We start from the raw sequence: 15,262 nt of genomic DNA, 5'->3' as shown, positions 1-15,262 counted from the left end.
ATTGACCTGTAAATGTAAATCTCCTGGTTTCAATCAACTGGGTCAGTAAGTTGCAGAATTTCACACAGATTTTTGTAGTTTAGTTTCAATAAATTATCTTGGACTGTGGATGAAGTTTTGAGTCCTAAAAGTTAGAATATATTTTCATAGTACAATGAATTCTAATATTAAACAACCGATGAAAACTTTGACTTTCACCTTTTTTCTATAGGTCTTCATACAATACAGATTGTTTCAAAGCAGCTTCACTTTTCTCGAACATCACACATTATTACAAACAGATGATGAGTAGAGAGAAGCACTTCAGTGATGCAGCATACTGATCCAAATAATAATAATAACAATAAAAAACATTAAAAGCAAATGAAGCACAAATGCACGACTGCTACACATATAGCTACACATACAAGCCATTCATTCATTAATTGCAAGCAAACCTAATTTCTGTGTATAAAAACTGTTGTATTCAATTCAGTGAAACAATTTACATAAGAATGGATTTATGAGTGATTTACACAGAAATTCATTCTGCTGGTGTTTCATGTATGCGTCCCACAGAGCGCTGAACATGAGCTGGTAAAGCGACCGAGTTGAATGAATGAATGAACAAAGCTGTGCTTGTCTGAAGTCATTCCTGCTGGCCAAGAGTAAAGTGTGCAAGAGCACGACAGGGAGAAAGATCCTCAGCATTACTTCTGAGAACTCAAACTACCGTCCCATATCCGCTGTATGTTCCTGATGATCAGTTCCTGGTTTCATCCTTTATCTCTGTCCCTGTTCCACCCGCCACTATAGCTGCGTTTCTGTGACCCGATCACACGTGTGACCATATTATAAGAAAGGTGCAAATCGCCCACCTTAACTTTCTCTTGATCATAGATGCCATAAAATCTCATCTCAACACATTTCATGAATGGCTATGCACTTCTTAATTTTAATATCAACATTTGTATAATTTAGTCACACAAAAGTTTTGAGGTTAAAATATCTAATTTTGTGTCTGGAAAATAGTGATCTGTGACATTATATTACATTGAGTATCAAAGTTTTTTGTGTCTATTTGTTAATGAGGGACAATTTTTTTTTTTTTTTTTAAATACTTACTGTATTTCATGGGGTTTTTATTCAATAATTCCAGTAATTAGATGTACATTTCAGACATCTTTGCTTCTCATTAAATCCTAACAGAATAATTGAGTGAAATCATTCAATGTAAATTCACAGTGTTTCTATTATGATGTTTTCAGTTAAAATATGGGCAATTAAATATGTTTAGTGTTATTAGAATGCAGTCATCAGTTTGCCTAAAAGAACATTCAGATGTTTTATGACGCGTGGTTATGGCCTAAACATCTTAACTATTCTTCACTGAATACATGAAGTTAGGTGAAGTGTTTATGGAATATTAGTCTTCTGAGATATCTAGCATGAGTAATAAATGAAGGTTTTGCAGCTTTTACTACAGAGGAACCGCACTTCCGTCATCAGTCGGCCAAACAGGCCGTCATCAATGAATTATTCAACACCACAAACAGCGAGGAAATAGGAAAACAGGAAAAAGGCAGAGAAAGACGGTGATCTATACTGTTAAAACCTGCCAATAAAAGCTGTCCTCAAAGGATTGGATTTCCCTACAGTCCTCCAGACAGGATTAGGGTGTAAGCATGAGGAGCTGTCATTTGAAACGTAAATGTGCATTAAATAAGCATTGAGGCAGGGTTTAGAACCGAGCGCTGCACCATTTCACACGTGTCTTCTCTTCTATATCTGCTCCTCCATTATTCCCTGTGATCCGTCTGCCATCATCGGCTACAAGCTCTATGCGCTTCACACACCCTTCCTGATAGATGTAATACAGTGATAAATCATAAATAATAAATATCAGTAGAGAGGAAGAAGCAGAGAGAGGTCAAGGAGGTCATTTCTAATCATATGTGTGGAACGGAAGAAGAAAAAGTATTTACAGATTAACACAATTTCAGCTTTATATTCCAGTTTATCAATGCAATCGCTCCCATTAGATCTGTGAGAGGCTGCAGTTTGGGTTGATGTTCTGCTGATGTGTGTTTAAATCTAACTTGAGTTTAAAGAGGACCGTCCACACATACTGTACACACTCACATTCACTTATTCAAATAAAGGTCATTTATAATCACTAACCCAAACCCAGACGATAACCCTAAATGGGAAACCTTTGCATTCTTAAAAAAACAACAAAAAAAAAAACATTATTGTTAAATTATGAATCGTATTTCTACACCCCAGATGTAAAACCTTCACCTGCTGTTTTCTAAGTAATAGTCACAGAAACACTAATCTCCAAAACTGTTTGTCAAGTTTACATTTCAATAACAGTAATATGTCAAATCAGTAATAAAGTCTGACAACAATGGTATCATATGTTTCTTTTGTTCAAATCATTAAAAATTGCATTTTTCAGGATATATATATATATATATATATATATATATACACACACACACCCTGGCTGTTGGTGATGGAGACTAGTGTTATCAACAGTACTGTGACTAAATATGCTTTCTTCTTTCTTCTTAAAGTCATCTTTGTCTCTGTTCTTTCACAGCCCAAGCTGTTAAATCACACCTATGGTGTTTGCTGTCATCAAAGATGACTCTGCACAGGAAGCTCATGTTCTTTATAACACCATTTTATCAATTCCTTACACTTCAATTATTCATTGTCCGTGTTTTAGTTATGGAAAAAACTGACAAACATGACTTCCACTTATCGACTAGCACGAATCTTAGTTCATGTGTAATTTTGTGTGGATGCAAGTTATGAAAAGTGTATTGTTTATATTGTATTTTTATAACATATTTTTGTATGTTGAAATAATTTAATTAGCTTCATGATGCAAATGTTTTGTCTAATCTGTGTCTTCACTGAAATAACAAAACCGTTGACAGTGAGAAGATCAGCACTGATGAAAGGTGAATTAATGGTGTGGTTTTCTGTCTCTGTGGTGAGTGTTGGAGGAATAGCAGACTGACATAGATAATTTCACAAAGAGCCATAGAGAGTCTGTCGCTGTAGGAAATCACGTTCCACCATCAAAATATGCTGCTATCACTGGAAGTGTCTTTGGAAAATGCCCATCACACTATGATGCCATATGTGCTTTGAGGAGAACGGCCAAGAAAATCGATGGCAAAAAATCTCTCACAGAGAGAGAAAGTGAAGACAGTTTGATTATTTTACACTGAGAAAGAAGCCATCATGTGTCCTTAGACAGCATCCTTAAGGATCAAAACATCTCTAACAGTTCTTTATTGATGCAAGACCTCAGGAATAATATATCTAATATCTCAACCCATGACCTTTGCACCAATGACCTTTGTATTGAGCTCAGTCTTGAGGTCCTGCAGTGTTGCAATGTTCATTTATATCCATGGCTCTGTCTAGATGATACTAACCCAATGAATATCTCTCTTACTTGCACTGCTCTCAGTGCTGTTCCTTTACCAAGAAAGGTAAAGACCGAAGTTTTGCAAAATAGTAAACAAGACAGAAAAGCATATTGCAACATTTAAAGAAGACTTTGATGTTTACAATAAGATTTAATGGTTCTTAAAGCCGTTATTGCTGTAACTGTTTGTACCAAGACCCTAGATAAAAAAAAAGGCTCCAAGATGATCTTTCATCAAAATCTAATTTTAAGATAAAGGTTCCCACACACTTTTAACCCTCATTTATAATATGTTTATTTATTTTATGATTAAGACTGACTCTACATTATGCCACTTACTACATGGCTACATAACAAATAAATACATGGTCATGAAATATTGATTTGGGTGTAAATTATTTTAGTGTGTGGAGTGATACCTCTGATAGCACATGTACATCACCTGCAAGACGTCTCTAAGACATTTCCTGTCAGATGTTAAATAGACATTTGGAAAATGTCTTTAAGATGTTTATGATTTAGAGTGTATATAACTGCTTTTTCTAAGATGTTTATCAGATGTACACAACAGATGTTTTCCAGATTAAGCGCTCTTTATCAGACATCTTAGAGACGCACCTGTGCTATCTGGGACGAGACTTGGAAATCACAGAGACAACGGCGAATTATACAATTTATTGTCATTATAATGAAATATGTGAGAGCTGAATGCCACTATTGACCAATCATAATCTGTGAAATAATATAAAATAATAAATTACGTAAAATGACAGATCCATTTTGCACGTACCTGATCTTGATATGCGAAGAACAGAATCAAGAACAGAATCTCCAACAATAATATCAGGAGCAACAGAATGAAGAACTGTAGAAACACAAGCAGAAGAGAGAGTGCGTTTATAATGGAGAGTGTTGAAATATGACTGAATCCATCTTCGACTGCAGAGCTGCGATCAGGTGTATTTACTGTTCAGTGTGGTCAGACATGATTTACACTGCATTACAGTTCTGTTGCATTTTTAAATTTAAAAAAGTTTATTAAATTTAAAAGTTTTAAAAATAGAAAATGATTTTAAAAAAATTGAAAAAAAATTGAAATGACAGAAATTTGAAATGGTAAAAAAAAAGCAATTGTATTTTAAAAAATGAAAAACTAAAACCAACAGTAAGTGGCAGCAAGAAACAGTCTTAACGAGAGACTCACTGAATCATTCATTCAACCGATTCGTTCAAACGACTGATTCATTCAGGAACGAAACTGGGTCATTGAGTTTTTCACTCAACCGATTCAAAACCATTAAAAATGTGGATTAATTCAGAAACGAAATGCTTGGAGACCAACAACTGTTCTATTATGGCTTTGTTTGGAACTATTTTCTTTCACAAAATAGAGCAAAAACAGACAATAACCCTACTGCAGTGGTCGGCAATAGGCGCCCCGCAGGCCAAAACTGGCCCGCCAGCAATAATGTCTGGTTCTGAAATAGATCTGTCGGGAGAGCGCAGTTCATGGTTGCATAGCAACGACAGACGCCACGGGAGCGCAAGCGCTTCGGAAAGGAAAGAGGCGCTGCCACGCTTTCCACGCGTTTTTAGACGTGACATGTTAACGGCCCCTAATATTGTATTCTTTGCAAACAGCGACAACTTCGTTGCAGATAAGACACACCGGCTTTGCATTCACAAAACCAGGTAGGATGAACGCATAGTTGTCTTTTCATTCTTCTCTTTGTATGCCCTATTTTCGCTGACAACTTTCCTCTTTGGACTCTTTGATACTGCCATTTTCTCTCACCAGCTAGCTTAAATGTTAAATGTCACTCTGCACATGACATAATAGCGTACCTCCAGCACGCAAACAATTAAAAATATAGCTGCAAGCAGCAATTATTGGGGCCAAGCACAAAGAAGGCACAACAAGTCATCCCAGCACAGCTCGGAGCATCAGACTTACTGCAACATTGAGCAATTAAAGACATACTTAGGCAAAATGACAGAGAAATCATAAATACCTTTAATAATAATGATTTAATGATTCATCACTTTCAACCAATAGGTGGCGCTGTGACCAAATTGTTGTGGTATGGTCAAAGTAAGGTGACAGTGACTCATGCAAAGTTTGGTGTCAATATGCCAAAGCATTGCAGAGATACAGCTTCAAGAGTCAGTTTTGCATCATGCTTCATATTCGTTGCTCCGGTATACGAAAACGGTTTGACGTATCGACTTGAAATCCATAACTTTTTGTCGGCATGATCTGAAGATGATACGGTTCGATTTTTGTGAAAATCGGAGCAACGGTCTAGGAAGAGTTCGAAAAAGTATGTTTTTAAAGAAAAACAATATGGTGGACAGGAAGTTCAGCCGACTATGGCAAATTTGATATCTATGTTCTCAGCATGACTGAAGGAATCTACTGAGACTATTTGTATTACAATAGGTTAAAATAGTCAAATGTTATTAGCATTTTTGTAAATTTTGTTATAACTTTTGACCACAAGGTGGCGCTGTGCCAAACTTTTTTGTGTACTGTCAGGGCATGGTGCTAAAGAGCCATACCGAGTTTTGTAATGATATGCTAATGCGTTCATAAAATATTTCATTTTAGCACAAAATTCAAAATATTCAAAAAATTCCGATATGTGCAAATTGGATATCCTTCGACTCGGCATGATGCCCCGAATCTAACGAGACCAAATTTATTTTGGACAAACCCATCAGAAGTTATAAGCAAAAATAGCCATTTTTCATATCTCAGGACCAGTAGGTGGCGCTGCGCCGAAACGCTGCATGTTGCCTCAGGTCATGCTTGTGATGACTTGTACCAAGTTTTGTCCAAATACGATAAAGCGTTGTGGAGATACAGCCTATTATATGTATATTATATGTATATATGTCTATTTTCACAAGCGCTACGTTAAATTCGTTCGCGTGTTTTTAGAAAATGGTTTGAGAAATCTATTTGAAATCCATAATTTTTTTCGGCATGGTCTGAAGATGATCTGGTTCAATTTTCCTGAAAATCGGAGTAACGGCTTGACCCCTCGTCTTGACCTAAGGAATCAGAGGAAAAAATAATTTTGTTTCTAACCCTTACGGTTCAAAAGTTATTAACATAAATGTGTGCAACTTTGGACAGCTGGTGGCGCTAGAAGGATTGAGTTAGAGACTCCAAATTTTCTATGGACACAGTTCAGACTGTCCCCTAACTGTGTGCCAAATTTCACAACTTTCCCGCAAGTGGTTCTATGGGCTGCCATAGACTTCCTGAGTGGAAGAAGACGGAAGAATAATAATAATAGTTAAAAAGAGCACCAACAATAGGTGCCTACGCACCTTCGGTGCTTGGCCCCTAAAAATGGAGTTTTAGTATGTGAGGATGCCAAGGAATAATTGTGTAAAAGTAGGCTACGTTGAATAATTATTACAATAAGTTAGGCTCCATTGTGTAACAAGCAAATTAAAATGATACTCATTTATTATTCACAATATGGAAATAAAACATAGTTTGTTAAGAGCATGACTCAAACATGCCATAAATGGGCTTATTCAAGTCCTCTTTTATTTTTATTTTTTTGTTATTTTTAACCATTCTGCATCTCCCACATATTAGCAAGGCGGTCTATGTTGCAAGTTGGTGAATGAAGATACTTGCCAGGTTATGTGTCACTACTCTGCTTTATTAATTAATCCAGTGTAAAACCTGGACACCGCCACACAAATGTGGCTTTTTGTTAATGACTGTCCTACTACAGGATTTAACACAGAGTAACATCTCACTGCCAGTTACAAAAGACACTGTAACAGTCTGTCACAGGCAATTCTAGTTGCATTTTTCATCAATTAGCCTAATTTCTTAAATTATCCTTTGACTATGTTCTGGCCCGCCATCTAGTGGCGAAATTTTTTTTTGGCCCGATGCCAAACTTAATTGCCGACCCCTGTCGTAGACAATACATATCGCACACCTAGTGTAGAGCTGAAATCCCCTGAATGATGTTATATGGGCCATAATACAGTGCAGAGAGGATTGAGCTTAGTCAAAGAACTTTTACTGACAAGAAGTGAAACTCAATAGAACGTTCCATTGCAACACCAGCGCCCAGCAGCAGCTCTACGCTTCCACCATTTTGGGGTGAAAGCGACTTGGCAGTCCACTAGTTTCTATGGCAATATCAGCTGCTTTGTAAAAAAAAAAAAAAGTACATTAAAGCTAAAATCCAACCTGAATGATGACAACACAGAATAAAATACTATCACTAGTGATCATCAAATCCTTTTAACAGTTTATTTTACAGACTTTGTGTTTAAGCGACTTTTTTCACAAAACCTTTGCTCTCTAGAAACCCAGTCAGTTTGGGTTAAAATTCTTTGAAGATCTAGTATTAGCATTATAAAGACTGAATTAATACCAACATATGAAATTAAATTAAGGAAATGCATCAGAAAAATTGGGAATGTTGAACAATAAATATATAACAGATATAACATCTTAACAGAAACTGTTTTTGCAGTGTTGTCTTATATTAATGTCCATTAAAGCAAGACTATGTAAACAAAAAACACAGCCACTGTGTCCAAAAGTGGCAATTATGCGATAACAGACACAGCAATGCATCATGTTCTATAAGATCATTATGTTTGTAGCGTGATCCAGGGGATTAAAACGTATTTCAGACCTAGTGGAGTAATTTACTATTACTATATTACTCCACTAGGTCTGCCTATACGTTTTAATCCCCTGGATCACGCTACAAACATGATGATCTTAACTTTATTAATTATTAATTTATTAATTTACTATTAATAGTAAATGTGTAAAGTTGCATAAAATGGAAATACTCAATAAAGTAGGCTAACTACGTTAACTTCAGATGTGTAATGGCTGGATTCCACAACTGATAACATAAAACATATATAGGTTAAGACAATGCAACATTTAATGTAGGTGTCATAAAATTTACTGAATTTGAGAAATTTTCTATTGCGTTTTTGATTTGGCTGTGAGATTCGCCGATCTTGGGTGCATAAGATGTGATGGATTCTATTGTCCAGTTAGCATTTTCACCCCAAAATGGCTGCCGAGTGGCTGTTACCCAAAAAGCATCAGAGTTTCGCCTCTTAGGTTCTATACTCTTTGGCTTAATTTACAGCTCCTTTAATCTTGCAGTCTTTTTCATGCTGGATCAACTCCTTCACTTCTTTGACAAGTTGCTTTTAGAAAAACTACATTGAAATATAGCAAGCCCAAATTACACTGATAGTTAATAGTATCTTACCAGTATCTTTCTTGACCAACTATTAATAATGTAATTACTCAGAAGATTGTATTCAGTGCCTAACATTTGGTGAAATTACCATAAAAGCATTTTTTATGTGTTTATCAGTACATCTTAATAAATCATCTCTAAAATTTCCACAAAGCACACTCTGAATTTGTTAGATTGCTCAAGCAAATTCATACTCTTTATTTTAGATCAAGACTATGTATAATATGGGCTGGGCTGGGCATTAAAGAGTATATAGAAGAGTGTTTTGTCGTGTAAAGATATTTTGGGTGTTTTGCTGCATGGAATCTGTATTTTATGCAGTTGTCATTTATGCACATTTCTTTAAAACAACATCCAACTTTCACTATTATCAGATAATGTAATGTAAAGCCATGCAAATGTAAAAAAAAAAAAAAAAAAAGGAGAAAAAATTATTCACTGGAGAATCCAAAATGTATTTTCTGGTACATCCTCTTTCTCTTTCTCATCGTGTATGAGGGAAATAAAGAAAGCCTGAATTCGGAACCGCATACTAGCATTAATTACTATTTTCACTATATCTTTCTATGGCAGGAACAGTAAGAGTAGCATACAAGTATGTGGCTCTGAATTTGGCAACAGTTTGAGTATGACTGGGCGTCATCATAACTGCTCGACCCACAGTAGATAAAGACTCGCAGGAGAGCCGAGGCTGTCATTAAAATGAGCCCATGACATAAATAGCAGCTTAAGCAGTAAACATCATCATCCCCCAAGTGGACATGAGAATATTTTATCATAAATCATCTTCAGGCTGTGATAGTCTCTGAGGTGACTGCAGCCCTGCTCAACAGCATTATATATTCACAGACGACTCGTGACATTGTACCGGAAACAGTGTGGAGGAACAGCTGGAGCAAATCAACAGCAGCTCACACCAACAATTAGGGTGGGGAATAAAGCTAAACATAATAATTCAGTATTTAATTCATGTATGTAATCAAATAAATTTGCAAAACAGGGTCTGCTGCAGACTTGCACGTTCAGATGAGGGATTTTGTTTGTATTCACAGCAGTTTTCCTTTAGCTTGTTTTATCCTATTGGCTGGTGGAAAAAATACAGTTTGGGATTTTTTCGCTTTATTTGAGGTGATTAAAAAAAAAGACATACAACAACTTTTATGTGTGTTTTTCATTTTAAAATATCTATAATTTTTGTTTTCCTTTCACTATAGGAATAAATGGATAACTGCGGAAAGCCCAGTATAGGGCGAACTGCAGATATTGTGTTTAAGCTCTTGAGCTGACCTGAGATGAGCTCTGCAGGTTTATCCTAACAAGTCATTTTGAAGAAGATTGTAGGATATGTATGTAGAGGTTCTTTCAGACCATTCAAAAATGCAGGGAATCTAAAGACAAAAATCATAATCCAAACTGTATCCTCGGTAAAATCACACCGATATAGCACTGTACTTTTCTTACTATTTTAGCAGTATGTGATTTTTGCTTGACATTCCTTTTCCAAACTGAGGAATGAAGAAAATGTGTTATCAGCTGTGAGCTCTTTCATGATTCCTTTGATAGGACTGGCAAAAACAAAGACATTTTTACAAGTTTTTACTGGATTAAAAACATTTCTTTTGAGAAGATAACTGGACGCCACTCAGTGAATTAAACATACAGCGTGAAATAAAAGCAGAGCAGAGCATGAATAACTGGAAGCTCTGGTGCTGACAGAGGGATGCACAGCTAATGCTGCTGAGATTGATCATGACTTTGGTTTTTCTCTTTGATTTCTCATCACTGTTGGATTACCAGTTTTACACCATTGAGTTATGATGATCTGATGAGAGAAAGAGGTTTGAATACAAAGGGCTATGATTAGACTGACCACCATTCTGCTTTCCCCTTCAGGATTTTTAGTATGCATACAGCTGAAATAAAACAATCCAGCTCAGCCCCTGTGAGGTTATGATGACAGACCGACATCTGCATCTGTCTCGGGACGCTCTCATACAGAATGTAGGTCTCTCTGGCCCCTGGAAACATGTCCTCTAAAACTATCCGCAGGTCTCTGGCTGATTTTTAAAAGATACACAAGTCAAGATACACTAGATTCAGAGAATTATAAAACAGTTTTTTGAATCTCACTATGCAAAACAGTTTTAAATGGCTTCTCCCAATGGAACAAATGGTTTAAACCTGGGACTGGGGAGACTTGAAAACCCCTGGTTTAAAATATTATTGATAAAATCTAATTCTAATTATAATTAAATTTAAATCAAATTATATCTAATATCTAGTGCACCTCAATTACTAAAGGCTTTCTGAGTGATCATAAAGAAGAGTAAGTACTTTGGCATGTATCGATAGTAGGGGTGATGCGATATACCGGTATTGACAATAATCGTGATATTTTAAAAAATGAAATATTGTTAACATGTTAATTAGAGGTGTCACAAGGTATTGGTGATAACCGTAATATTTCAAATGAATAGTACACACATGACAATATGGCACGTAAATTATCCAGCACCAGTATCTGGTTGATATCCCAACGTACAGTAGGTGGCGATATTGCACCTTAATGCTGGTTGCCATCTGTCATAAAACACAAGCAGTCATGGCGAGCAGCTGCTACCGCTGCGTAAAAGAATGTTGTCGGATGCGACAGACGAGACACTCTAGCCACACTCCAAGAAAGTTAGAGCTCGCCAGTGTGGACATTTTTTGGATTCTGCGAAAACGACTCGTTAATCACCCCGGTCTGCTATTGAAATGAGAAATATTACATTAACCTGTTAACTGCTGGCGCCTTTCTGTGTTTTATTATATTTACATCCCTCTGGGCTTTTAGTCCAAAAGTGTGCTCATTCGGATAAAAACATATGGATTATCGTATATTTACTTCTTACTTTTTACTAAAATCTTTAGAGTGCAGTATTTTTTTTCTATTTTTGCCTAAAATAGGGCAATATGAGCATTATAGAATGCAAAACGCTCACATGTAATGTCTGTTTCATTCATACTCGATGCCAGAGGGCGCCCTCGTGCAGAAACTCCACAAGTGAGACTCACAGGAGTAATAAAACTTATGACGTTCCAGGAAATCCCTAATATGGACAAAGACATCTAGCTGTGCTGCAGTTGAATAAAATAAGGGTGGTGATATTTTAATTAAACCTGAAGAGAATTAACACACCATTGCTTATCTGTGTTCTTCAAGCCATCTCGGGTATTTTCATGAGCATAATGTACATTTATAATGCAATGCCAACTTACAGCCTTTATCACTGTATATAATACTATAAAAATATATAATTTCTGCCTCATTATGTGATAAGAAGCCACATCAGTTCACAGAGGGAAGGTATTTCAAACTGGTTTGCAATTAAGTGAAATTGTTCCTTTTGTATGCAGTGGTGTTTTAAATAATTTTTTTTTTTTTATATTTTCGAGATTTCTAAATCTGGTATCGTGACAGCTCTAGTTGACAGATTGCTTCAGGTAAAACATCTTAACTGATGTGAGGGCAGAATGGTTTTGTATACTGTATATATACACACATACACACTAAGGCTGGGAAATATCACACATTAATTTCTGCAATTAATATGTGCATTTATTTGTTAAAAATAATTAACGCAATTAACAGCATCTGTTTCTTTTTCAATTCTTGAAGTATTTATGCTAATGTCTTTTTCTCCATATTCTATTGGTGCGTCAGGGTCGTTCAAATCAAGTACCTTTTCTACAAAACATTATTTTACAATTTAGTAAGGGTCTTTTGTGTTGACTGTTTTTTTATGGCATTTCCAAACTCTACTAACATATATAAATCTATGACAAAGAACATACTTTACAGTATGATCACATTCACATGATCTTTATTCTATAACAACTATGTTATAATACTATAAGCTATGCTGTCATGTACGCTGGTATAATTTGTTACCTGTTATAATCCATGAAAACACCAAGAATCAAGCTGATGTTAATTACCTTTTGTAAATAATCTTTCTACAGCCTCGTCTGTAACACTGTTGAAATGTTGATAGACAGACAGACAGCAGTCTGCTTCTCATTTCCTGCGTTTCACCCGCAGGTGATCATATGAATTCCTCCTAGTGTCTCTATATGGCAGCCATAAAAATCTACTCGATGTCAATTATTGGCACCACTCTGATTCCAGAGCCATATATTATCATGTGAGCAGTGAGCAGAAAGCCACATTTATGGTTCAAATGAATGTCAGACTGACTTATGTCACTTCAAGAAAAAATGCTATTTCTTATGCTGAGTTGCTACACACCTTTTATTTTAAGACATGCTTAGAGCCCTCACACATGCTCTGTTATGAACAGGATGTTTTAAGTGACATGCTAGTGTATGTAGTTTACTTACGCTCAGGAGTAATGGACGATTCTCTTTGACCGCACCCACACACCCCAGACAGCCAATCACCATGATGATGCTGCCCACAGCGATGAGCAGATTGGCAGCAGAGAGTGACGGTAGGGAGGATGAGAGGGTGGCGAAGTTTCCCTGGGTGATGGAAAGCCAAACTCCCACTCCGAGAATCCCACAACCACCCAGCTGAGAGAGAGAGAGAGAGAGAGAGATAGAGAGAGCATGTAAAACAACACTGAGCCGATGCAAATGCCAAAACTACAAACACAAGAATAGACTAGTACACACAAACATTTGTTATACAACTGGCATGAATTTGTTTTAGTGCCACTAATCTTAAAAGAATTTCAATGCACAGTGTCACATTTCTAATGATTAAACAGGGCATGTTGTGTCTCCACATTGGTGAGACGCAGATGTGCATGTATGTATAAAACAACAATGCAGTCTGCCAGTATGGTACATGTGAGAGTCTCTCAAAGTGCTGCAGAAGATCAACGGACAGCCAAGAGAATGTTACATAATGTCTGTTATCTTCTTTAAATTCTGCTTTCAAAAGGCTGTTTTGAGAATGCCTTTGTGAAATATTTCAGTCTTTTAAGATGCCCAATTCACCCTCACTCAAACACACGCTGTTGATTCACCCAAAACAAAAAATCAAATTCTTCTCAAATCAAAATGAGTTTAAATTGAAATTGATTCAACTGTCTCATGCATCTGTGCATCTGTCTTTTTCATTAACGTTAAAAGGTATTTGATGAGATGCTGGTGAATTAAGCACTAACCGTCACTACAGAGTTTCTGAACTCACGAGTCATGACTCATGGGTTAAATAATCTTTCCCTTTGTGAACACAGTTAGTGATCGAGTCACTAGATGTGTGTGCAAAACATCTTCAATAAAAAGCATGAATAGCATCTTCCAGAAAACAAATGCATAACAACATGCTACAAAGATGACTGAAAATCTATTAGAAGTTCTATTATTGAACTGAAAACCACGTGAACCAAAGTAAGCAGTTTTCAAGAAAACATGTTTGAGGCACTAGATAAAACAGACTGCCCTAAAAATACAGTAAGGTTTCTTTCTGGACTTCGAAAATTAAATGAGCTTCATCTCATTTGATATTTTCTATTTATTTGGAATTTGATGACCAGAAAGCAAAAGATCAGATCAGAACGATCAGTCTGACATCAGTGCAAAAACAGCTTCACATTCTGAAACACTATAGAGCTCAAAAGAAAAGACTTAAACACTCAAACATCTAAAGCTACATTCTGATCTGATGAGCCACAACTGAAGTCAGTTGTTTCTCTCTCACATGTAAATTATGTCAAGCTATTCTACCTCCACTGGTTGACCATTTCAACTGTGGCAGCGTTGTTTGCAGTCAGTGAATCACAGCAGGGAAACATTTGACTCGCCAGGCCCAAGAAACAGTCCATGTACCTGATGATGGAGAAGCCATGAGCTCCTGGTGCTGGATCTATTCCTATGCATCTTCTTTTCTCTCTTGCACCCTGCTGCTCATACACCTGTTCTTCTGGCTCTCTGTTTCTCTCTTCCTCTCTCACACTTCTGTCATCCCTTCATCTTCCGTTCACACAGACCCTCCTTTCTACACTCTCATGCCTTGTTAGTGGACAGTGCAGTGCATTGTGTCATCATTTGCGGCCGCTAACTTGTTTATGCAGGTGTGAAACGTGTTTGTCTTGCTGATTTGGGTCACCTCGTTCCCCAGGGTCCGACGCGCCGCACAATGCTGCCTGACTGCAATATTTATACGGAAGCATACAGTGCTGTTAGCTGAACGACAACACTGACGCCTGGATCTGATGTGCACAGTGCTGAAGGACAGTCTTGGCTCTTCTTTCTCAAGTCCTTTGTCTCTCAATTTCACCCTCTTCTGCAGTCCAGTCTACTGCGTGAGATGAAGAGTATATCTCTATACTCTATAGAGGCACTATTGCTGTGATCTTTCAGTAGTCTATTCAAAATCCATAAGCACATTAACATGATTTTGATTTTGAAGGCATTAATTTTTGATGACATAAACATGAAACATTTAGTTACACACACACACACACACACACACACACACACACACACACACACAGGTTTGTTTTGCTATCAAAGTGAGGACATTCCTTAGGCGTAATGGTTTTTATACTGTACA

At 36.7% G+C, this 15,262-nt stretch overlaps 1 protein-coding gene across 4 annotated transcripts in view; it reads right to left on the bottom strand.

Moving 5' to 3' along the window:
* The window catches only part of tspan4a (tetraspanin 4a), a 35,196-nt gene that overhangs the window by 3,755 nt on the left and 16,179 nt on the right, over positions 1 to 15,262 (bottom strand). For all 4 annotated transcript variants that reach the window (XM_051869900.1, XM_051869901.1, XM_051869902.1 and 1 more), the window contains 2 exons: positions 13,081 to 13,272; positions 4,218 to 4,292 (listed from right to left, as the gene is read on the bottom strand). In XM_051869900.1, coding sequence (XP_051725860.1) covers positions 4,218 to 4,292; positions 13,081 to 13,272 — 267 coding nt within the window. The remainder of the gene's footprint in view (positions 1 to 4,217; positions 4,293 to 13,080; positions 13,273 to 15,262) is intronic.

This window comes from Ctenopharyngodon idella, chromosome 18 (genome assembly GCF_019924925.1).
Source record: "Ctenopharyngodon idella isolate HZGC_01 chromosome 18, HZGC01, whole genome shotgun sequence".
Classification (NCBI taxonomy): domain Eukaryota; kingdom Metazoa; phylum Chordata; class Actinopteri; order Cypriniformes; family Xenocyprididae; genus Ctenopharyngodon; species Ctenopharyngodon idella.
The sequence above is the reverse complement of the archived record's forward strand: the minus strand, read 5'-3'. Positions and strand labels throughout refer to the sequence as shown.